This window comes from Colobus angolensis, unplaced genomic scaffold, assembly GCF_000951035.1.
Source record: "Colobus angolensis palliatus isolate OR3802 unplaced genomic scaffold, Cang.pa_1.0 Scaffold91, whole genome shotgun sequence".
Classification (NCBI taxonomy): domain Eukaryota; kingdom Metazoa; phylum Chordata; class Mammalia; order Primates; family Cercopithecidae; genus Colobus; species Colobus angolensis.
In genome coordinates, this window is record NW_012123043.1 from 2,737,886 (window position 1) to 2,764,369 (window position 26,484).

A 26,484-nucleotide genomic window follows, 5' to 3' on the forward strand; every position below is an offset into this window, starting at 1 on the left:
TTGGCCAGGCTGGCCTCGAACTCCTGGCCTCAAGTGATCCGCCCACCTCAGCCTCCCAAAGTGCTTCGTATGTAAGAGCCACCATGCTCAGCCCCTACTTTTTTTTTTTAATGAAAAAGAAAATAAGCCTTTTCTTTTTTTGCTTCCAGACAATGGAATTATTCTCCTAAATAAAATTATTGCTGTGTTTAGAAACACATTAATCTGATGTAATCTAATGTAATCATCTGAGAATAGCAGTTTTACGTCATGCTTTTTAGGAAACAGAAAACTAAAGAATAATTTATTTGTATTTATTTTAAATTTTTAAATGAACACTTCTGCTGTTCTATAAAGAATAATTTAAATGTGATTCTTTCATCATCCACAAACATGCAATCTTGAACCATGATTACTTTAAAATGTAGTCTCATAATACAAGTGAAAACGTATCTGCCTTTATTTTCCTCATGCACTAGTTAATATTGTATAGAACACTCGTCTGGATTCTCTTTTCATGGACAGTATGTTTTTCTTTCACCTTATTCATGAGAGTTAAATTTTTTTATCTTATGTGGTGATGTAATTTTATAATATAAAGAAGGCATATATACTTGAAAAATTTAGGTAGCCAAAACCTGTTTCCTACAAAGCTTATCAAAAGTGATTATATTTATCAGACATAATCATTCTGATGCATTTTAGAATCATGGAATGTGCCTCAAACTACTTTCATGGGGAAAATCTCTTCTGTTACCAGTCTGTATTGTGGCCAGGCACGCGGTGGCTTAGGCCTGCAATCCCAGCACTTTGGGAGGCTGAGGCCAGAGGATCACTTCAACTCAGGAGTTCAAGACCAGTCTGGTCAAATAGTGAGACCCCCCCATCTCTATTCTATTTAAAAAACCTGTATTGCAATCTGATTTTACCCATAGTTCTTAACAATCTCAGGTGAAATATGTATTGCTGATTCTGATAGTCCTTAAAACTGTGATTCTGTGTTGCAGGTGGACTATTCTATAATAGCATCACAAGCCGGGGCCACCCTCAACAACCTCATGAGTCATGCACAGGAGCTAGTGGCAAAACTTCGTTCTCTCCAGTTTGATCAACGAGAGTTTGTGTGTCTGAAATTCTTGGTGCTCTTTAGTTTAGGTAAGAAATCCTTTTCTCATGCTGTGCTCAACCAACGATTGCTAAATGATGCTGAAGTTCAAATATCTTGTGGCCCATGTAAGTTTTTGTTCTATCAATATAATGCCCTTCCTTTCAAATTATGAAATCTTCAAACATGAATATATTTTCATATATGTTTCTGCATGATGCATACCCCTTCAGTGGATAGGTTGGGGAATGGAAAAATGAGTTATTCAATTGACTCATTCAAATGAGTCCTGTTTTTCTTCCATAATGTACAGATAAGCAATAACCAAATAAAGTTATGACAAAGGTTTAAAACGGACAGCTTAGGAAAGATGTATGGTATCAAATTTTAGCCATCTTTCTCCCATTGATAATTTCTATGTGCCTGTTGTTGCAACTTGCTACTTACTTCTGTTTTTATTCTTCTAAAACATGAATTGTAATTAAAAACCTGTATTTAAATCTCTATCGAGATTAACTGGAGAATGTTTATAACCAGATGCACCACTATGCAAGTATAAAAGATGACAGTTGTCAAGGGGAAAGGATGCTTCTTTAGGAAAGCTTTGGAAAAGAAAGATAACTAAGCAAGACAGATTAGCTAAATCAAGGTTCTCAGTGAGTCAGTTGAGAAAAATCACCACTGCTTGGAATAAAAAAGGATTAAGGAGATGGATTTTTATTGACTTCAAAGGAACAGATTTTCCTGCCTGTCCCTTACTTGATTTCTGTATTTTGTTGGCTTAATAAAGCCAACTTAAATAAACTTTTTGCCAAGTCCATTTATTACTTATTGGCAGACAGCTGAGGGAGGCAACTTCCCTTGAATGAAAAAAATGCAGAAATCAGATTCACCAACATATGTTTTTTCTTTAGTCTTCAGTTATAAGATAGTTGTGAATTCATATTCTAAGGAATACAACAATAAAAAAACTGCAAAGTAAAACAGATGTGTCTACTCTCCAAATTTGGTACTTTATTTTTAAAATTCTTCTTGACAGGACTGCACAACTGTTGCTAATAAAGGGGTAGTTTGAAGTAATAGACCCAGAGTTAATTTTTCACGTATAGTCAACATTTAAAATAAAAAGAGCATTTTCATATTTTGGAAGATGTGATAAATATAGCGAAGAGAAATGTTACTGAAAATTTAAACAGACAACAGAATTTCATAGATGTAACGTTCAAAGGTTTACAATGCCAAGACTAGATCCTGTGTGGTTTCTATATTAACCACAATAAAAAGGAAAGTTCTGTTCAAGTTAAGTCTGCACCTTTTACCCGAGAACAGTGTTTAGAATGTTAAAAAGGAAGATAGCAAGCATAGGTCTGCTTGCTGTAATCGCACAAATTATTCTGGTTTATGGTAAGATCTTAGCCTTTTAAACTAGTACATTTGATCAGTAATTAAATGGAAAATGTGGCAATATATGTGTAAGAAATCTTACAGCATCTTAGTGATAAAATATTTAGAGAGGGTCATCTCACTTCAATGGTATTTTAAATTAGTTGAAGAAATGTATTACATTTGAAGATGTACATATTAACCGAGCCATCTTTAGTTTTCAGCACTTTTATCTTTCCTTCATCATTTTCCAAAATTATTATATTCTCTGCTAACACTGTGGGTAGGGGGTTGGGATAGATCTGAGATGCTTTCAACCTTTGAACCTCAAAAATATCTTCCTGAACAACTGGGCCATGTATTTACCAGAACTTTAGTCACACACTCTGTTGTTTAATGAGCACTTGGATTGTTTCAGGAGCCCAGTGCACCAGTGAATAGCTGACCTAAATGTCCATTAAATCCATGTCTATTTGTTGCTTAAGGAAGAAAGGAAAGCATGGCTTTCAGATCAGAGGTAAATAGAATTCTGGGCGAGAGTCTATTTTTTTAGAGAAGCAGGAGAAACGTAACCGGCAGTAAAATTCAAGTAGTTTCTCTTTTATGAGTGGAAAAACTTTTTACTCTATAGAAACAGTGGCTAATCAATTTTTTAAATTTCACCTTTATTGAGGTGTATAGATAATTAACTTTAGGTGCCTCAGCTAGCCCCAAGTGCTGGTTTTATCTGTGATTAAGGGTGAAATCATACCAGAGTCACTCTTGAAAGTTAAGGCCAAGTCCTAAGCCGGTATCTGCTGTCCCAGACCTTCCTCCTGAGCCTCGAGTCCCCTGAGTCTGAAGCCTGCTGTTTTTATCTCAGCCCAGCCTTGAGACTCTTTGGTCCTGGAGATAAATGAAGATTTTGTGGACTGGTCAGAGGCCGGGGGCTGTGTTGAGAGATGACTGCAGCAGTATTCTCTTGTGAGAGATGGAACAGTGTTTTCCAGATAGATTTGGTGAGAGAAGGTGGGGTGTGGTCCCAAGCAGGTGCAGCATTCCAAGCTAAAAGCACGGCCAGTGTGAAAGCTTAAAGGCAAGAGAGAGCAAAATGAGTTTGCTGAACTGTTCGTTGATAGATATGGTTTGAGGGAAGCAGCAGATGTGGCTGGAGACATAGACAGGAGCCTGGATATGGACGTGAAAGCCTCAGATGCATTCAACACATACTCACTGAGTGCTTACTGTGTGTCCGGCACTGAAGTAGGCACTGGGGCTGTAGTGGCAAGAAGAAGGAGGTGCCATGGTTTTCATTCTCTAAACAATTAGGAAGTATAGCAGTGTTCTTAAGGGGACAGGGATGCAGTGAGTAACTTAAGTTTCTGGTAGCAGCATGGAAAGTGGACTGGACCGAGAACAGTGCTAGAAATCCTGTATTCAGAGGTTTTATTTTTATTTTACTTAATTTTTTTTTCTTTTATTCCTGGCATGCTGTGATTTTTTTTTATTTTATTATTTTTAGAGGTGTTTTTTGTTTGTTTGTTTGTTTGTTCTTCTTTTTTTAAAACAGAGTTTCACTCTTGGAGCCCAGGCTGGAGTGCAATGGCGTGATCTCAGTTCACCACAACCTCTGCCTCCCGAGTTCAAGTGATTCTCCTGTCTCAGCCTCCTGATTAGCTGGGATTGTAGGTGCCTGCCACCACACCCAGCTAATTTTTTTGTCTTTTTAATAGAGACAGGGTTTCTCCATGTTGGCCAGGCTGGTCTCGAACTCCTGACCTCAGGTGATTCACCTGCCTTGGCCTCTCAAAGTGCTGGGATTACAGGCATGAGCCACCATGCCTGGCCTAGAGGTGGTTTTAATACTCCATGTGGTTGGACTGAGATGGATATAAACCAGTTATAGGTTTCAAGCCCCAGGATGTGGCAGAGTTGAGAGGGAAAAGCCTAGGGTGTGTTTGGGGTTTCTGGATGTCTAGCTGGAATAGAAATATCTGCAGGAACAGTAACTGATCAGTTGATTCAAAGCGGGTCCCGATAGCAATCATTCACTTTCTAATCTAAAAGTCATCATTCTTCACTAAAGTTTATTGCTGATGACACAAAAGGCTTGTGACAGGACTCAAAAGAAAAGTACAGTGGACTCAAGTCCTTCTAGTTTACTATCTTACGTTTCCCCCTTCGGATTGTATCCATGAGCACACATCAGTTGGGTAAATTGGTCAGCAAAGGAAATAAGTAAAAAATGCCCTCTGAGCACATTTCTCTGTGTATAACATAATAGATTCTGTATGACCATTCTGTATGCCCAATCTCTGTTGTTAGTTGTAATGTTTTCGTTACATTTCTAGCACATTGCTTGGTACATAGTAGGGACTTACAAAATGTTTAATAAATGGGCCAGGTATAGTGGCTCACACCTGTAATCTCAGCACTTTGGAGGCCAAGGTGAGAGAAATGATTGAGCCCCAGGGGTTTGAGACCAGCCTGGGAAACATAGTGAGACCCCATCTCTACAAAATAATTAGCCAGGTGTGGTGGCAGACACCTGTGGTTTCAGCCAGTTGGGAGGATGAGGTGTGAGGATCACTGGAGCCTGGGGGCATCAAGGCTGCAGGGAGCCAAGATCATACTACTGCACTCCAGCCTGGGTGACAGATTAAGATCCTGTCTTAGAAAATTAAAAAATAAAAATAAACAAATAGTTTGAAACTAAAAGCAAAGCCTTTACCAAAGCAACTCGTGATAGATAATAGGAGGTAGTTTAACTAAAAGCCATATTCAAATACAGGTTATTTTTCTAAAACCAGTTTTTCCAAATAACTCTCTAATAAATATCTCCTCAAAATTAAATTATTTCTGTTATCAGTTTGCATTCTCTCAGTTTATGAGAGGAGATGTTTATTTATAAGCTCTTTGGGAAAGCTAACGTGAAAAAATATTAGAAAGAATATTACTGGCTAAAACCAGGTGGCAAATGCATTTCTGTTTCAAGCAAATGCAAGATGATAGGCTTTCAGCCCATGTTAAGTACTAGTAGTTAAGACAATGTTGTACAATTCTTTCTGGGCATTCATTCCAGCAAAATGAATGGAGAAAATATTATATTTGTTCATCATGATAGCTCTTTGTTTCAAACTAAATTTCCAAATTTTGAATGTGATATTTGATTATACCATAATACATCCCAGGTAAGTTTTGTCCTCATGGAGACAAACACCCCAAGGAAGATGGGTTGTGGTTGCCTCAGGGAATGACTCAACTGGCCCAGACAGAAAAACCTACTGCCTGCTGAATGTCCTCACCAACCTGTCACCTGATCCTCATCTGCAGAGAAGCAACGGGCATAATTCAAGAACAAAACTGATTGAAGAGTTGCTTGTTTCACCCACAGGTTCAGTTCAGGCATTCTGTAGTGTCTAGTCATGATTTCTTTATCTTAAAACAAATTAAGAACACTATCCTAAATATAAAAGGTCATCTAAGCAATTATTATAATGTCTCAGAATAAACAGTATTGTTTATTAATAAACAATGTGACTTGAACACAAGTTGAAAGGGATTTTCAAAATGGATGGGTAAGACCTTCAGGGCTTGAAAGAACTTTATTTTACGATTTCTTCTTCTTAATTTTAGAGACAGGGTCCTGCACTGTTGCCCAGGCTGGAGTGTCGTGGCATGATCATAACTTTCTGCAGCTTCTAACTCCTAGGCTCAAATGATCCTCTCGCCTCAGCCTCCTGAGTAGCTGGGGCTACAGGTCACACCCATTGCCTGGCTAATTTTTAAATTTTTTTACAGAGACAGAGTCTCACTATGTTGCCCAAGCTGGTCTCGAACTCCTGGCCTCAAGCAGTCCTCCCTCCTTGGCCTCTCAAAGTGCTAGGATTGCAGCCATGAGTCACAACATCTGGCCCTCCCTTGAAAAGCCTTTAAAATCATAATTTGGAAGGAAAAAAACAGTATTTCTAAGGCAGAGCAGAACACTTTTCTCTTTGTTGTGGCTCCTTTAAACTATACAAGTCTGACCCTAAACAAAGTGAGGGGCAGGGCTCTATGGTTGTTCTGGTTTTCTTTTCTTTTTTTATTCTTTTATTTTGTATGTGCTAAGTGAAATGTTCTTGTTTTCTTAGTGAAGCAAAGGTCTTTTATCTGTCAAATTAATAAACTGTTCGGTCCATGAACACAGTGTATGTTTTACTCCTCATGTACTCCCCGGCATATAGGCTTTTAATAAATATTTATTGCATTCATGAATGAAAGAATGCCTTTCCTCCCAACTTCTAGATTAAAAAGAAAACAATAATGGGAATTGAAAAGAATTAGTTAAAAGAATGCAAGCACAAAATTTGAAGAAAGAGAGGCTAGAACATAGATTCTATGGATAACTATTAGAGGATTTGTCATCTTCTTTTCCCCTTTAGAAAGTAGGGAGATAAGTCTTCACATTATGAAGGGGATTTTTGTTTTTTGTTTTTTTTTTTTAATTTTTAGTACAGACGGAATCTCGCTATGTTGTCTAGGCTGGTCTCGAACTCCTGACCTCAAGTGATCTGCCTGCCTAAGCCTCCCAAAGTGCTGGGATTACATGCATGAGCCATTGTGCCCAGCCTATGAAGGGGATTAGTATAAGTAATATAGAGACTAAACCGAGTCCCTCTTCTTTGCAAATAAAATAATAAATGAAATTAATTACTGATGATCAGCATTTAGGTTCTGTTTGAAGTTGTAACACTAAGAGTGTCAAACCCCAAAATGAGCCATAGAAGGAAGTGGTGGTAATGCTTTTCTTCGGTAATGTTAATAATAAAATGCTCTCAGGTGAATAAATCACTTAGCTTCTCTCTTACAGAATGAAGAGACCTAAGAGAGCATTCCCCTCCAGTTTTGTCATTAAAAAAACAAAACTAGATGATTTATCCAACATTTTAGGCTCAGATCCAGGTCTAGAACTAATAACACCAAATGCCAGTAAGTACTTTCTCTGATTCAGCCTGCTTTCCTCTTTGGAGACATTTGATCTCATCAATCAGCATATTAAAAATACTATGTAAAGAAAACCTTTGAAGACACAGGTTTGAACTGTGTGGATCCACTTCTGCTCGAATTTTTTTTTTTCCAATAAATACAGTCAGCCCTCTGTATCTGCAGGTTCTGTGTACAAATGCAAGTCCAAAATACAGTATCCAAAAGGCTGGGTGCAGTGGCTCACGCCTGTAATCCTAACACTTTGAGAGGCCAAGGCGAGTGGATCACCTGAGGTCAAGAGTTTGAAACCAGCCTGGCCAACATGGTGAAACCTCATCTCTACTAAAAATACAAAAATTAGCCAGGCATGGTGGCGGGTGCCTGTAATCCCAGCTATTTTGGAGGCTGAGGCAGGAGAATCGCTTGAACCCAGGAGGCAGAGTTTGCAGTGAGCTGAGATTGTGCCATTGCACTCCAGCCTGGGCTTTAGAGACAGACTCTGTCTCAAAAAAACAAGACAAAACAAAACAAAGTACAGTATCCATGGGATGCAAAATCCACATATACAGAGTGCTGACTTTTCAGATCTGAAGGTTTCACAGGGTAGATGGCAGGACTTGAGTATTTGCAGATTTAAGTATAGGCAGGTGCCCTGGAACTGATCCCTCTTGTATACCAAGGGAGGACTGTACTTACTAAGACACTATTTATTTATTTATTAAGGCAAAATGATAGAAGAAATTGAGACAGTCATCTGAAGAATGTGGACAAAAAGAAAAGCAATGTCTATTGGTAAAAGCAGGGAAATACTTTACCTGAATTTCCAGTTTTTATTGAATATGCTAAGTAATTATGTAGCTCTTAATTCACTCAGTTTCTAAATACCATCATCCCTCAGTATATGCAGGGAATCAGTTCCAGGACCCCTGTGTATACTAAAATCTGCACACACTCAAGTCCCGCAGTGGGCCCTGCAGAACCCGAGCTTACAAAACATTGGTCCTCCATATAGGCGGGTTTCGTATCTGTGAATACTGTGTTCTCATCTGTGTTTGGCTGAAAAAAGTCTGCATGCGATGTGGACCCACACAGTTCAAACCTGTGTGGTGCAAGGATCAGCTGGATATTGTAAGTTTTGTTTTTCGCTACGTGAACTCTGGGTTTCAGAGTTCCAGCGAACTCCCAGAACACATTTGCCTCACAGCTTCGTTACCTCTTTCTTAAAGACTTCCTCCTTGTAGCTGATTATCACCTCTTAGGTGTGACATTTTCTTTGGACCATTCACTAGACATTAGGAAAGCTAAATGATCATAGCTTTCATTACATATATGTCTATTTTAGGATGTATTTTAACTGCTTGTGATGGTAAAAGGAAAAATAGTAACAAAACGAATAGTCGTTCTTTTCCCCTCTGGCAGTCACCAGCATTAACAATCCTAAAGTAGCCAATTGCATCTCTAAGGCTTAGGTGGACGAACTCCTTGGGGCAGGGCAGGGTGGAGTGGGGGTGGTGGGCAGGCAGAGAGGAGTGTAGTAAGTTTGTACATTCTGTTTTCAAGTACAGTCATCTGTTTTCCTGAAGGGTTCAACCATAACTCTGCTCTTGCGATATGACACTGACATTGTTAATAGTAAATAAAATGCTTATTAGCTGAAAGATGTGGCAAAAGTTTTTTAGGTAGGGAAATTTATTTGCAGTGGTTAGTTTTCCAATTGTCTTTAGTTTCTGGAATAGGAATTTTTTTCTTATTTGAATTTTGTCCGTTATTTCTTCTGCTTTGACATTTAAAGAAAGATCTAATGCTTCTTTTCCCTTAAGTGTATGCCGTTTGTCCTCTGGCACTCAATATCAGAACCTGGCAGAGGTTTGCTGTCAAAGCTCCCCATAGAGTGGTTGGTAAGGCAAAATGCAAATAGGGAGACTAGCCCCATATCCCCAAGCCCAGTCAGGACCTCTGCACAGAGCTTACAACTCCAGCACAAGCCATCATATAAGGGAACTCTGTCTCATCACTTTTGAGACTCTCTCTCTCTGTGTATACACACACACACACACACACACACACACATACATACACACACACTTCATTTGAAAATGAAGGCTTTATAAGTAAGCAAAGAATTGCAGAGCAACTACTGATCTCACATCTCACTTAACAGACCACAGAGATTTGTAGGAATAGCAAACATTCAGCCATTAAGTGAGGCATACAAAAGGCTCCTGTGTTAACATAACCCAAAAAACCACGGCACTTCAATCAGAACCTCTTTCTGCTTGTCTATTTTTCTTTAAAAGAGGACCCTTCCTTTTTGTTCGATAGGAAGTACTATTCTGAATCTACCAGCAAGGTTGGCGTGTGCTGTCCTGTAAAAGGAAGAGACTTCACCGTGCATAGCCTCTTCACCCTGACTGCTCAGTTGTTTGCTACCCCTGGCAAGGATGTTCTAATTGTGCAGTGGAGGGTGTAAACGGGTTGCTTTAACTGCAGTTCCATTAGCTAATCGGAGTCCTGATGTCAGTGTGACATTGTGGTGTAAATCATGAAGGGGTTTTTCTGCCACTTCCTGTGGAGAGAAAACAGTTTTGCAGGATCACCTGATGATTGGCCATTGTAGGGTTGTCTTTTTGAAAAAGAAAAGTTGTTCTGACCTGTGCTGTGCTCAGGATGCCTGCATTTCGCCTTTCCTAAGCGATGAACCCCCCAGAAAGGAAGTGTATGGGGGAACCATTGGAGTTTGAGTGCTCGCTTCCCTCAGTACTTCTGGAGAAGCCTGGAAATATTGTAGACACAGTTTTGGAGGAGAGAATTCAAAGGGCTTACAAAAAGAGAGTACTTTTTTGTCCACTTCTCTAGAAGATGGACAGCAACTTGTTGAGTTTGTGTTGTGTTGTGTTGTTTTTCTGTCACCAAACTAGGTGTTCCTATTGTGTGGGAGATGAAAAAAAGAGCACAAATCTATTAATAAGTAAATCAACTGAAACAAAGGGAAAAATGAATCCCTATTTTGCTTTTTTGCAACATTACATCCAGTTAATAAAAGAAGCTTACAAATCCAACAGAGGTCTGCTTGCGGGAACTAACTAGGAAGAAGAAGGAGAAGGAGAGAAAAAAAATCCAACAGAGAAATTTGATTACTGATTTAAATTGTGTTTGCAGCGCCTAAAGCAAGAGGAACGATTCATTCACTATAAGTCAGAAGGTGACAGTACCAAGTATACAATTTGCTACATGGCACATCTACAGCTACTCTAGAAAGTGAAATAGGAGTGCCTGTTCTTATCCCTTATTTGACTACCTCATCGCTGGAAGTGCCGTAAGAGCTTCAGAAGGGTGGAAAACTAGTAAAAAATTTCCAATTGTGCATCAAAATTTATGCCTATTCATTCTGAAATAAGCATGATAGTCTAAATGTCGTAAAAATTCTTTTTACTTGGTAGCTGCATAAAAGTTGGTTTTGAAACAGCAAAACCTAATCTTCCTATTATGTGGCAATTCTCCTTCCTGAAGCTGGTCACAATATTTGCTTTATTGCTGGCTTCTTCTAAATATGATTACACACTCACCCACACACACACTGCCACTGGCTGAACTGCAAAGCCTAGTGAAGCAGAACATTTACCTCACATCTTTACCCAAGAGCATTGGTTAAATTGTCCTTTATGAAGTCAGATAAGCAAAAGAAACATCCCAGGTTCTTCTTACAATTAGCATTCACTCTCAGTTTTTACCTTTTCATATGTGATATTGTAATTTAGAAAAACACCCACTAGACACTTGTCAAATAACTGTGCATATCTTCATACTAATGCCTTGCTGATATATATGCAGCTGAGGGTAATGCTGGCAAATAAGCATTTCCTAAAATTTATGTAATCATTTGAAATTCAGACAGGATTGATTAGCATTCAAAAGATGCCACTGTTCAATATTTACACCATAGAGATTTGGCAGAAGCAAATAATGGCACATAAAGTTGATGCTTGTCTTAATTAAATGCAGTATAATAGGTGTTGTGGATTTTTTTTTTTCTTCCAGTGAGCAAAGCAGTTTAGCAATGACCAGATATAATTCATTTTGGAGTTCTAAGTTTGAGCTTAATCAATACGTACTTACAGCCATGGAAGAAGTGATTATCATTTGTTATTTGCTGGCACAAGAATATAATTGCCTAAATAGCATTTATTTAAGCATATTTCTGAATACCTTATGCCTAAAAATATTTGTCATAGTTTAGCTGTTAATGCTAATATTGTCATTTTGCTAACTACTGCTATTTAGTAAGATGATTTTTCAGAGACATATTGGCCAGGCAAGCTAGGAATAACCAGCAAGAAAAACCAAGTAAGAATGCCATGTGCTCTTGGTTGATGTTTCTCGCTGTTTTACCTGTGTCAACCACTCTGTTCAAATCTCAGAATAGAGTGGCTATCTTAGTACTGGTTCGGAAGAGGGTAGTTGGTTAATGTGGTCAGCCCAGATGCTGCACTCTCGTGGACTCTGGGCACCCCAGGGCCTCAGGTCTGTTCTACAGTGGACCAAACCAGTGACTCACATCTGAGTCTTGCATTCGATCTTCTTTCTAGTTTACTGATAAAAATCTGACGAGTCTTATCTCGAGTTGTGGCTGTGTTTGGTTAAGAAGGTTAAATTTCAAACAGACCAATCCAAAGCCAGGAGACAAGAACAAATAGAAGTGAAAGGCCTCTCATCGGTATTGAAACATTAAATCACACAAACTATATTGAGTGGCCACTATGCAGAACCATTGTACTAGGCAACCTATGAAATGACAACATAGAGTCCTTTTTTTTTTTTTTTTGAGGCCGAGTCTCACTCTGTCACCCAGGCTGGAGTATAGTGGTGCGATTTTGGCTCACTGCAACCTCCACCTCCTGGGTTTGAGCAATTCTCCTGCCTAAGCCTTCTGAGTAGCTAGGATTACAGGTGCCCGCCACCACCCCTGGCTAATTTTTGTATTTTTAGTAGAGACAGGATTTCACCATGTTGGCCAGGCTGGTCTTGAACTCCTGACCTCAAGTGATCTGCCCGCCTCGGCCTCCCAAAGTGCTGGAATTACAGGCGTGAGCCAATGTGCCCAGCCAGAACTGGCAATATATAGTCTTTCCAAAGAGAAGGAAACTCCTATGATACAGAGCTGCGCTTTGGATCCCCAGGACACTGTTCTGAATAAGGCGTGGTACACCAAGCAAAGAGTCCAAAACATGCCATGCTGTCAGCAATGCTGCATGCATCTCTTGTCGTTCTTTCTGTTCCTTGTTTTCACTGAACTAACGCATGTTACACACACATTAGTCTCCTTGATTATATTTTATCAATCAGAAAGCCTTTGTCAACCCTCATGTTACATAAATCTCACAGCAATCAGAAACTTCATGCCTCTTCAGTTTCCCAACTCCTCTGAAAGGAGATGATTTTCCAGAGACATATTGGCCAGGCAAGCTACGAATAACCAGCAAGAAAAATCAAGTAAGAATGCCATGTGCTCTTGGTTGATGCTTCTCGCTGCTTTGACTATGTCAACCACTCTGTTCAACTCCTCTGAAAGGAGTTGGGAAACTGCGTGGGATCACCTCCAGGAGCCTTAGCAAGGGCCACTGTCCCTAACACCCACATCCCAAGTTACCCACATTTTGGACAGTACCAATGTGGCCTCAGCCCTGGAGGAACTGAGTCACAGAACATCAGCATGGAAAAGAACCTATGTTGTTGCTGAGTACAAACATGTCTTATTTCTGAGTAAGAAAATTTAGGCTAATGGAGGTTGAGTGACTTGTACACAGTCATGTCGAGTCAGGATTTCAACTGAAATTTTTGAACTCCACACACAGGAAAAGAGCACAGATATGGATTTCCATATTACAGAAATAGTGCTTTTACATTTGTTTCAAAATTAGACCTTCCTATTTCTTGGCCATCTTTTTCAAGTAAATCTAAAATTTTCATTGTGAAGTATAAAAGTGATTTCCCAGAAACGTGGGGAATGTATACTGTCTTTTGCTACCTTAGGACTCAGTTGTGCATGCTGCATGCTGGTTACCCTGAACTTTGGAGGGCAAAATCTCTCCTACAGTCACTCACGCTCTCTCCACTTCACTCTAGGTACATGGGGCTCTGGGCCATCCATAAAGGTCAGTGTGTCCTGAATGGCTATGCTGCACTCAAATTGGATAATTCTGCCTTATCCCTCAGCAGGAATGATCATATTCATTTTGTCCTATCTTGGTTATATAGTCATGCTTTACATAATGATGTTTTGGTCACTGATGGACTGTAAATATATAGATATAGATATATATGGTCACATATACGATAGAAGACTGTAATGGAGGTGAAAAATTCCTGTTGCCTAGTATTTACTCTACTATACACTTTGAAGTTATTTTAGAGCATATTCTTTGTACCTATGTATATAAAAGAAAACTTACTATAAAGTAGTCTCAGGCAGGTCCCTCTGGAGGTATCCAGAAGAAGGCATTGTTATAGGAGGCGACAGCTCTATGTGTGTTATTGCCCCTGAAGACCTTCCAATGGGACAAGATATGGAGGTAGAAGACAGTGATATTGATGATCCTGACCTTGTATAGGCTTAGAGGCTAATGTGTGTGTTTGTGTCTTCATCTTTAACAAAAAAGTTCAAAAAGTAAATAAATAAACTTAAAAATAGAAAAAAGCTTATCAAATAAGCACACAAAGAAAATTTTCATATAGCTGTACAAGGTATTTGTGTTTTAAGCTGTGTTATTACAAAAGAGTCAAAAAACTTAAAGAAATTGAAAAGTTTATAAAGTAACAAAGGTATAGTAAGCTATAGTTAATTTATTACTGAAGAAAGAAATTTCATGTAACCTGTGTGTACACTGTGTATGAAGTCTGTAGTCGTCTACAGGAATGTCCTGTACTTTCCCACTCACCTACCACTCACTCACTCACTGACTCACCCAGAGCAACTGCCAGTCCTGCAGGCTCCACACATGATAAGTGTTCCATACAGGTGTGCTACTTTTTATCTTGTAGACTGTATTTTTACTGTATCTTTTTTCTATGTTTGGATGCACAAATACTCACTGTGTTACAACTGCCTTCGATATTCAGTACAGTGACATGCCGTATAGGTTTGTAACCTGGGAGCAATAGGCTTTACCACATATCCTGGGTGTGTAGTAAGTTTGTGTAAGTACACTCTATGATGATCGCGCAATGAAATCACCTGTCGGTGCACTTCTCAGAATGTGTCCTTGTTATTAGGCAACACATGACTGTATATATAAGAACTGATAGCACACCTGGAATAATCCTTTCTCTGTACTATTTATCCTAAGAGAAAATAATTATCGTAGTAGTATCAATATTACTAACATCTATGTAGGAATTTTTTTAAGTGCAGATTTTTTAAATTTTTAATTTTTAAAATTGTAATAAAATCTATATAACACAAAATTTACCATTTTAACAATTTTTAAGTATGCAGTTTTAGTGGCATTAAGTCCACACACATTGCAACTGTTACCACCATTTGTCTCTAGAACTTCCTGTCTTCCAAAATTAAAACTGTGCTTATGAAACAGTAAATCCCCAATTCACCCACTGCTCAGCCCCTGCAGCCGCCATTCTGTTTTCTGTAGAGAACATTTTATTTACAAAGTACCCTCTCTTTATAACATTATCCTTTACATATAACACAACACTGAAAGTTTAGTGATTTTATAATACAAAATGTGACTGGACTCAGAGAGCATGGCTAACGTGCTTATGACCACTCAGCTAGGCATCTGAGAGAGCACATGCTCCAAGCCAGGGCCACTGATTCCAGATCTGTTGTCATCACTCACAGGCAAGGAAGTCTTTTGACTTGGGCCTGAAATAATAAAGCATGAGGCTTGGCAGCTCACGCCTATAATCCCAGCACTTTGGGAGGCCAAGGCAGGTGGATCACCTGAGGTCGGGAGTTTGAGACCAGCCTGGCCAACGTGGTGAAACCCTATCTGTACTAAAAATATAAAAATTAGCTGGGTGTGGTGGCGTGTGCCTGTAATCCCAGCTACTCGGGAGGCTGAGACAGGAGAATCACTTGAACCTGGAGGGGGGTTGCGGTGAGCCAAGATTGCACCCGTGCACTCCAGCCTGAGCAACAGAGCAAAACTTCGTCTCAAAAAGAAAAGGAAGAAGAAGGAGGGGGGGTGGGGAGGAGAAGGAGAAGAAGAAGGAGAAGGAGAATGCATGAATGAGGAAAAAGGGAGGCATTCATGACACGTTTCTTACTATTGAGGTGATATGGCCTAGTGGTAAAGACTGCAAACTTGAATTCCGATTCTTGTTCTATTCTATCCTTAGGAACGTGTATCACCTCACTTTCTTCCGTCTGTAAACTTGAAATAATAATGATCTACCTGAAGCATCATTGTGACGGTTACATGCAATAATTATTAGGAAGAACTTACCATAATGCCTGGCACATAGTGCTAATAAGTGATTATTACTCAAAACATCTGTGAAAGTCATAGACCTGAAGGCTGCTTATTGGGAAATGCCTCTTCTCAGATACAATCTTTGGTATACAGATTCTATGAAAAAGATCTTTCTCATGTCAGCAATAACTGATACATTAATTCAGTACCAAGCCATAGTTTAAAATCTTTGATCCACTAACCAAAGGCATCATTATTATTCTTGATGTTTTTCAATATGTCAGAGTTAAAAAACTCAAGCCACTTCACTTTAATTGATCTATCATAAATCCCAAAATCAAGCCAAAGTCTAATAATAAAAAATTAGTCCTCTTTCTAGGTTGGTGCAGGCCCTGGACGATGACAAAGTGGAATGACTGGGCTCACACCTGCCCTCTGGGGAATGCCTATGCTAGGAAACTTTTTTTTTTTCTCTTGAGACGGAATCTCATTCTGTCACCCAGGCTGGAGTGCAGTGGTGCAATCTCTGCTCACCGCAACCTCCGCTTCCTGGGTTCAGGCAATTTGAACACACACAAGAAAGAGCACAGGTATGGATTTCACTTAACATCATGCCTGGAATACAGTTCATATTAAAAAACAATACTCAGTTAGTATGTTCAATTATAATAGCTACATCTTATTGTCCTGTATGAACAGAGTACATTATACCTGTTGTTTCTAATCTTCATAAGCAAGCCTTTGATGAAAGTATCATTTGCCATTCCTGTTTTACTGTCTTTCCCTGAGATCAGAGAAGTCAAACAACTATACAAAATTACGCAGATAGTAAGTAATAGAACTGAGATTTGCATACTTCAGACATCAAAGTCTAGGTTTTCTCCACTATTCACTGCTACTTTTTTGGTTCATTGATTAAGTATGTAGACCAGAAGGCACTATACAAGTGCTTGTCATTTATGATGAAGATAACCCATTCTAAATCTGATTCTTCTAGATCTTAATCTTACTTGAAAGTACAAGGGCTGAGTAACAATCCTACCTTCTTAAATGCTTAATAATCCCTCCCTCATCAACATGCCATGGTTTCAGTCAGAGCTGCTTTCTATTGATCGGTTTCAAGAATTATCACGGCTTTTATCAACACGGTCAGAAGCACTGCTGAAATTATAGGGTATTTAATCCTTTATGCTGGCCTACTGACTCTAAGCAGATTTTCTTTTCTCTTTTTTTGAGACAGAGCCTCACTCTGTTACCGAGGCTGGAATGCAGTGGCATGATCATGGCTCACTGCAGTCTCAACCTCCCTGGCTCAAGCAGTCCTCCAGTCTCAGCCACCCAAAGTGCTGAGATTATAGGCATGAGCCACTGTGCCTGGCCAGATTTTATTTATTTATTTATTTATTTATTTATTTTTAGTTTTATTTATTTGTTTATTTTTGAGACACAGTCTTGCTCTGTTACGCAGGCTGGAGTATAGTGGCATGATCTCAGCTCACTGCAACCTCCGTCTCCCAGGTTCAGGCAATTCTTCTGCCTCAGCCTCCCAAATAGCTGATATTACAGATGTGCACCACCACACCTGGCTAATTTTTTTTTTAATGTTTTTGGTAGAGATGAGGTTTCACCATGTTGGCCAAGCTGGTCTCGAACTCCTGACCTGAAATGATCTGCCCACCTTGGCCTCCCAAAGTGCTGGGATTACAGGTGTGAGCCACCACACGTGGCCCAGATTTTATTTTTAATGTAAAGAAACATCTGCTGTCTAATTCCTATCCTCTTACAAATATTTACTGGGAACATAATTTGATAATTGATTGAAAATTATTACCAGATTATTAGCCTAGATTATTAGCAGATTCTCCCTTTCCTAATATTGCCAGCGTCAAACTCAATAGAGTAAAAGAAGGAATGAAGACTAAAACATCAATTTGTGTATGTTTTTAAGTATTTCAAGAATAAAAAGTGTCATCGTGAATTTCTTAGTATGTTTCTGATACAGTCAGGATAGAGTTTAGTAATTAGCAATTTCTTCTAAATTTTTTTTTAAAAGGTTATTGTTGTTACTTGCTACAAGAAATTATGGGACAAATTGGATAACCACATGTGCTGGCATTTGTCCAGGACAGCCCATATCAAAAGGGATTGGGGTCCATGATACTGTAACAGTATCATTTCTAATTATAACTTCAAGGAAATTCCTTTCTCAAAGAGGTGGCTAAGAAACTTATTCTTATCTTACAAAAGAATAGGGTTTTTAGGATTTAAATACAGCTTAATGTGCCATTTTGCCTCCAACTTATGTATTTTAGATTCTATTTTGATTTTCACTGATCCATGGTATTTCATTATATAATGTACCCCATGGTTTATTGATTCATTCTCCAATTGGTGGATATTTATTACAAACAATGTTAAAAGAACATTTTTCTCCATGTCTTCCTGTAATATATTATTGGACAATCACTATACTGTTGGACAATCACTTGCAACTCTAGAAATTGTCAGTGTTCTCCAAAGTAACTGTGCCAAATTACATTTCTAGGCGTAGCAAATGAGAGCTCCTATTTTTCCGTATCATCACCAGCACCATAATACAGTTGCTGTCATTATTGTTTTAATTTGTATTTCTAATTACCAGTGATATTGAACATCTATCTGTTTCTTTGAAGTACCTGTTTATGAATATTTTTCCATATAACTTTTGCTTTTTAAATTTTTTAAAGAAATCCTTCCCAACTTTGGAGGTGTTAAAGTACATTCTCCTTTAGTTTTTTTCCAAGTATATTAAAGCATTGCTTTTCTTATATGAATCTTTAATGTCCAGAATTTAATTTTGTGTCTGGTGTGAGGGGGAGATCTAGTTTTTATTTTATTTTATTTTTCTTAAGAGTAGTCAGTTGTCCCAACACTGCTTATTGAATCGCTTGTCTTTCCCACCGTTTTTAGTGCCACCTCTCTTAGGTATTCAAGATCTGTATATGTGTGGGTCTCTTTCTGGACTTTCTACTTTGTTCCTTTGGCCTATTTGATTATCTCAGTGCTGACCTCGCATATTTTAAGCATTTTTATAATAAATCTTGATATCTGCTTGAGTAGTCCCTCCACTTTTTATTTCAAAATAGTCTTAATTAGTCTTAGGCTTTTGCTTTTCCACATGAATTTTAGGTTTGGCTTGCTGTTGCTCCACAAAGAACCCGGTGGGGTCTTGAGTAAAATTGCATTGTATTTAGAGGTTAATTTGGAGAAAAATAATTTTCTTGGGAGAATTGAGACTCTCCCATTCATGAACATAGTTTATCTTTCCTTTAGTCAGGTGTACTCTGATGCCCTTCAATAAAGTCATACAATTTTCTCCACAGAGGTATTGCACATCATTTGTTACTAATTTATTCTAGCTGTTTTATAGAGTTGGTTTTTACAATGCAAACCTTTTCTGTAGTTAATATCCATGTGACTGGATGTTTTTAAATCACATTTTTATTTAACAAACCTACTAAATGCCCTTATTATTTGAAATGGCTTTTCTGTAGTTTGTCTTCAACCTTCTGTGTAGACATTCATAGTCTGAAAATAAATACAGATTTATCTTTTGCTTTTCTGGATTCCATTTCTGATCTTATTTTGTTGGTTAGACAATATTGACTTGAAGGTGTGATAACAGGTACTCTTGCCTTATTTCAGACTTTTATGTGAATCATTCTAAAGTCTAATGACTTGATATGAAAAGTGTTGTCTATTTTAGTAACCTTCTTATAGAAAAAGAGAAGAAGCTGTTGGTCTTGGAGAGAGATCCAACAGCTTTTTTTTCTTTGCCTTTTATTTCAACAAATTCTCCTCTTTATCTTTTGTTATTTTATTGTTCGGGTTCTAGCTTCTTCAGTTGAAGATTTTGTTCACCTAATTTTCAGTCATACATTTTTGTTGTTCTTTCGTTTTTTGTTTTGTTTTGTTTCTTGTTTGATGAAAGAATTTAGTATTAGAAAGTTGCCTCTTGGCACAGCCATAGTTGTATCTGAGGAATGTGGGAGACTGACATTCAAAGCTGCTTTGGGGTTATGCAAATCACTCTACAGAACTCTAGGGGGCACCACTCACACTATAGTATATACAAATGCATCCCTAAGAGTTGTGAGGTACCCAACACCAGTAGCCCTATCTGGTAGCCCTATGTCCAGTGCTAAATATTTTGTGATCTCGATTGTGATCAAGATTTATTTCACAATGGGTTTTAAAATTTCCAAACAAATGGAGGTTTTGATTATCTTTTTATTTTTGGGTTATAAGATAATTTCACTATGAGGTTATGCATATTACTGAAACTTTCTTTTGATGTGATATTTAGTTATTTTTTATAAATATGGCATATATGACACAGTCTCTATTTTAGGTATCAATATTTATTTCTTTACATCATTATTGATAAATTTGTTATATCGTCTATGTAGATTATTTCTTTTATTATTATCGTGTGCTTATTTTCTTTCTTTCTTCTTTTTTTATAGAGACAAGGTCTCACTCTGTTGCCCAGGCTGGTCTCGAACTCCTGAGCTCAAGTGATCCTCCCACCTCGGCCTCCCAAAGTGCTGGGATCACAGGCGAGAACCACCACACCTCGCCACTTATTTTTTTTTAATGGTTTGATCTTTTAAATCTGCTTTGTCTGATATTGAGAATGTTTTATCAGCTTTTTAAAATTAAGATTGACATCTTTTTCCCCATTCTCCTTGTTTTCTCCTGTTCAGTTGATTTAGTGGGGTTTCTTGTGTTTCTGTGATTTAGGTGGTTTTCCTGTAAGCAGCAGATGACTATATTTTATTTTGCTTTTCTTTAATCTAGCCTACAATCCCTTTTAACTTCTAAATTTGAGATCATTTTAGATCTATAGGAAGTTGGATGTTAAAATACATATAGGGGAGTCCCAAGTACCCTTCATCCAATTTCTCCAGTGGCAACATCTCATATAACTATCCTCAATATAAAAACCAGGAAAGGCGAGGCACAGTGGCTCACACCTATAATCCCAGCCCTTTGAGAGGCCAAGGTTCGTGGATCACCTGAGGTCAGGAGTTCGAGACCAGCCTGACCAACATGGAGACACCCTGTCTTTACTAAAAATACAAAAATTAGCTGGGCATGGTGGCACATGCCTATAATCCCAGCTACTTGGCTGAGGCAGGAGAATTGCTTGAACTGGGGAGGCGGAGGTTGCAGTGAGCTGAGATCGTGCCATTGCACTCCAGCCTGGGCAACAAGAGATAACTCCATCTCTAAACAAACAAACAAAACCAGGAAATGGCATTGGTATAGTCTGTAGAGTTTACCTAGTTATTCAGTTTGCATATTTCACCAGTTTTACATGCACTCATTTGTGTGTTTGTGTGGGTTAGGGGGTGGGTTCTGGCAGTTTTATCACATGTATGTTTGTGTTACTACCAGCATAATCAAGATACAGAATTTTTCATCACCACAAGGTTCCTTCGTGCTGGCCCTTTTATAGCACCCACCCCTCCCTCCATTCTTAACACCTGACAATCACTAATCTCTTCTCCATCTCTGTAATTTTGATATTTCAAGAATGTTATATAAGTATATAGTGTGTAACCTTTTGGAATTGGCATCTTTCACTCAGCAATATTTCCCTAAGATTCATCCATAAACGTATCAGTAGTTTGTTCATTTTTATGATTGTGTAGTGTTCTTTGGTATGGATGTACCACAGTTTGCTTAACCCTTCTCTTATTGAAAGACATTTGAGTTGTGTCCATTCAGTTTGGGGGTACTACAAATAAAGCTGCTATGAATATCATGTATGGGTTTTTTATGTAAATATACGTTTTAATTTCTCTTGGATAAATGCCCAAGAATGCATTTGTTGGGTCATATGGCAAACATATGTCTATAATCTACTTTTTAAGAGGTGAGTTTGATCCATTTACTAATAAGCCATCATAGTTTTTGTATGTATGAAATGTTTTAAATTTGGCCACTTCTTGGATGATAGTTTAGGTGAATATAAAACTTGAAATTGATAATATAGTCTCTTAACACTTGGGAAAGTCTTTTGGAAGTCTACTGTCTTTTCTTTTTGATCGTTTTTAAGGTTTTTCTTTATTGCCAATGTCTCATATAATTTTACTACAAGGGGTCTGAGTATACTGGAAGTGCACATCCAATTAGAGGGAACTGAAGAATTCTGCTATTCTCTTTTCATATGTTGCATCTATGCAAATCTCTCTGCTGACTCCTGTCAGGCATATGTTGGAGCCTCATGGTCTACTATGTCTTCTAGTTTTTAAGCCTTTTTCCCCCTTTTATCTCACTGTGCTGTGTTTTGCATAATTCCCTCTTCAGCTATATCCTGTTTAGCACATATCCCATTAGCTTAGTTTGTATTTGAATACTTGTTTTTTGTTTTAAAGGCTTCTTCTTTTTTTTTTTCTTTTTTTTTTTTTTAAGTCGAAGCCTTGTTCTGTCACCCAGGCTAGAGTGCAGCGACATGATCTCGGCTCACTGCAACCTCTGCCTCCCAGGTTCAAGTGATTCTCCTGCCTCAGCCTCCTGAGTAGCTGATATTACAGGTGCCTGCCACCACACCCAGCTAATTTTTGTATTTTTATAGAGATGGGGTTTCACCATCTTGACCAGGTTGGTCTCGAACCCCTGACATCATGATCCACCCACCTCGGCCTCCCAAAGTGCTGGGATTATAGGTGTGAGCCACCGCGCCCAGCCCAAAGACTTCTTTTTTAAAAAATAATTATTATTATCATTATTATTTTTAGAGACAGCGTCTCACTCTGTCACCCAGCCTAGAATGCTATGGCACGATCATGGCTCACTACAGCCTCAAACTTCTGGGCTCAAGCAATCCTCCCACCTCAGCCTCCAACATAGCTGGGACTGCAAGTGCCTGCCACCATGTCTGGCTTGCTTTAAAGATTTCTAATAGACCCATTTTCCCATTAATGTTTAAATTGGGTCTCTGTTGTTTCATTACGTATCTTTTAAAATTTTTCTTCATTTTTTTCCTTTTTAATTAATTTATTTGTTTCTTAAAATTTTTTTCTTCTTGCCTTGTCTTATGGTGCTGATATCTTTCTTTTTAATGAATGATACCTCTATTCTCTCTTAAACACCTCAAGCAAACTGATTTTGAGGTTTTTGTCAGATTCTTCCATAGAAATAATTTCTTCTGGAGTGAGTTGATGTTTTATTTTTGCTGACTTTTTCCTTAGCAGTATATATCTTGCTGTATATGCTATACGTAAAAAGTGTGTGTGTGCGTGTGTGGTTTTTCACGTTATTAGTTGCAGACTCACTTGGAGTAAGACTTGTGGTGGCTGCTCTTGTTTCTGTCTCTTCCTCTTGTCTTATGTTTGCTTTGCTACCCACATCGTGCTCACTCCTCCGTATTTAGCATTTCTGTCTTAGCTTCTGTCTGACTCTATGAGATCCTGAGTCCAGAGGCAGGTCCTATACGATATTTAGGCTTCTGCACTGTGGTCATATTGAAGATACTTTTTTAGATCCAGTCACAGAGGCAGAAGGGACCCTGCTTTAGCTCCCAGTCTAGGGATATATTTTTGCCCTGCTACCCTGCCTAGTTCCACGGCTTACCAAATCTATAGCTTGGGCAGTAAATTAGGAGTACTATTTTTTTTTTCCTTCTTTTTTTCCTCCTATTAGCCTCCTTTTACAAAAGGAGTGGAAGTGTGGAACTCCTGCCCCAGTCCTGTGCCATGCTTTTCTTTAAGCAAGACCCAGCTCTGGTTGCCACATGCATGGTTGCCACACTTTAAGCCCCAACACCCTTCAGAATCTGGACTGCAGCTACTGTTAACTGGACTCCAGCATTTTGTTTGTTTGTTTTTGAGACGGAGTCTCACTCCGTTGCCCAGGCTGGAGTGCAATGGCGTGATCTCGGCTCCTGCAACCTCCACCTCCTGGGTTCAAGCAATTCTCCTGTCTTAGCCTCCCGAGTAGCCGGGATTACAGGCGCACACCATGAGGCCCGGCTAATTTTTGTATTTTTAGTAGAGACGGGGTTTCACCATGTTGGTCAGGCTAGTCTTGAACTCTTGACCTCATGATTCACCCACCTCGGCCTCCCAAGGTGAGATTACAGGCGCGGGCCCGGCTACTGTTCACCATGTAAGTCCTGGCCACTGCTCTGTATTTCTGCTGTGTTTCTGACAGAGATATTGACATTGTTTGAGCCTAGCTATGTCATTTTCTCTCCCTTTATATTTTTCTGTCATCGATATGTTTGTAACAGAAAAGGTGCACCAAAATGAGAATTCACTGCAATATTTTGACTAGAAGCACAGCAAAACTCTTCTGTTTCCAAAGAGCCTGAAATGTTTTAATCCTCCCACCACCGCCATCACCATCCCACCACTGTTCTCTCTCTCCCTCTCTCTCTCACACATACACACACACATACACACACACACACACATACTCACACATGTATACAGAACAACACTCAAGGCCAGGATCTCCTAAAGCCCTGTGCCCTGGGTCTCCAGTCTGCCTTTCCAAGTTTATGTCTCACCGTTCTCCTTGCCCATGTCAGCACACTGTTGCCCAGGAAACTGAGCAATTTGATCTTCCTGGAGCCTATGCCATGTTTTACTACCTTGGGGCTACTTCATGTTCTGCCTGTCTTCTTGAAATGCCATTTGAAACAACCCTCAGTCTTTCAAGCTCAGACTAACTCTTCCTCCATGGAAAGACCCTACCAAATCTGCCATTTGGGAAAGAATTTCCCTCTACTATTAACCCATTACATTGCTTCCAATTTTTATTACATTTACCATGATTAAAATACCGTTTTAAAACATCTTACCCAGTCTCAAACACTAAACATAGTCTGATATTGAAGATACTAACTGTTTATTAAGAAACTCTTATGTACTAGATGCTGTCCAAGGCCTTTTTAGATACATTGTTATCCCATTTAATTCCTTCACCAATTATGATATGAGGTGAAATTTGCTTGTTTTAACAGATGAGGAAATTGAGCATGAGTGAGTGAGTCTTAACCAGGTCCTTATGAAACTAGCAGATTCCTAAGACCTCTCTGAGACCTACTAAATAGGAATTGCTAAAGACAGGGCCCAGCAATCTGCATTTTAACCACCTCTTTATATGATTCTCTAGCACTCCTAGTCTTTAAACATCTTTGCTCATCAGAATCACCTAGGGGTGGAAGGAGGTGGCTTAAAAACATTCAGAACTGGCCGGGTATGGTGGCTCACACCTGTAATCCCAGCACTTTGGGAGGCTGAGGCAGGCAGATCACAAGGTCAGGAGTTCAAGACCAACCTGATCAACATGGTGAAACCCGGTCTCTACTAAAAATACAAAAATTAGCCAGGCATGGTGGCGCGTGTCTGTAGTCCCAGCCATTCAGGAGGTTGAGGCAGGAGAATCGCCTGAACCCGGGAGGCAGAGGTTGCAGTGAGCTGAGATCGACCCACTGCACTCCAGCCTAGGTGACAGAGCAAGACTCTGTCTCAAAAAAAAAAAAAATTTAGAACTACTAAATTGGGATTTCCAGAGCAATGGCAATTTTTTTTTTAACAGTTTCTCAGATGAGTATGAAGCAGGTGGTTCACCAATTCCTGTGTGAAAAATACCTAGGTAAATGTCATAAACTGGTAGTCCTTTGATAAAATTTGTGTGTGTGTGTGTGTTTTAAAGGTGACCCAACATTTAAAATCAAGAGAATCCACATAAAATATGAATTCTAGGTTCTTTCTGAAAAAGTAGAAGGTCTGGTTACACTAGGTTCTTATGTTGCAGGTTTGTTTGATTATTTTTTAAAGGCAGGGTCTTGCTCTGTTGTCCAGGCTGGAGTGCAGTGGCAATGGCCATAGCTCACTGCAGCTCTGAACCCCTGAGCTCAAGCAATCAGCCTCAGCCTCCTGAGTAGCTGGGACTACAGATGCATGCCACCACACCTGTAGGCTATCATGTTGCAGGTTTCCAGGTGCCTTGATACTTTTACGTCCCTAATAATGAAAGTAACTGCAAGAAGGGCAGTCAGTTTATGCCTGAACATAAGGAAAAATTCATATATTAGAAGAATGCTGTGCACAGATAGGAGATAAGGGTACCAGACAAATGGATATAAGCTTTACTAAAGATTCATTACCAAATATAATTTTACTCTTCAAAAATTTTACTTATCAAAAATGTATTGAAGATACTCATATATAATCTCTTCCCTTTAATAAAGCATAAAATAAAATATGAATGAAATAAAATTATAGGATTCCTAAATATTAAAGACTACTAAGTACAAGATACAAGATTAGTAAGTATTAACAAGGTTACTAAATATCAACCATGAGATTCTTGAGTTCCTAATTTGCCATTCACTTGCAGAAATTCACCTGTGAGTTTTGCATTGGTAGATAAAGAAATTCATCTACCTGCTACAATTGGCTTCAGATTCTAGGTGAATCTGATCTGTCTACAGCACTCCAAATATAAAGAAGAAATAATGGGCCTTTCCTTGATCTTACCCCAATTTGCTGTGTGTTGAGGGGAACACGTGGATGTGACAACATAGCTGTGGGTTGCTTCCAAGTACTAGTGAGTCAGTGGCCAACAGACTAACGTAATGGGTCA

General features: G+C 38.8%; 1 protein-coding gene across 3 annotated transcripts in view; it reads left to right on the top strand.

Moving 5' to 3' along the window:
* The window catches only part of NR5A2 (nuclear receptor subfamily 5, group A, member 2), a 168,446-nt gene that overhangs the window by 112,217 nt on the left and 29,745 nt on the right, over positions 1-26,484 (top strand). For all 3 annotated transcript variants that reach the window (XM_011931698.1, XM_011931699.1, XM_011931700.1), the window contains one exon: positions 987-1,134. In XM_011931698.1, the coding sequence (XP_011787088.1) occupies positions 987-1,134 (148 nt within the window). The remainder of the gene's footprint in view (positions 1-986; positions 1,135-26,484) is intronic.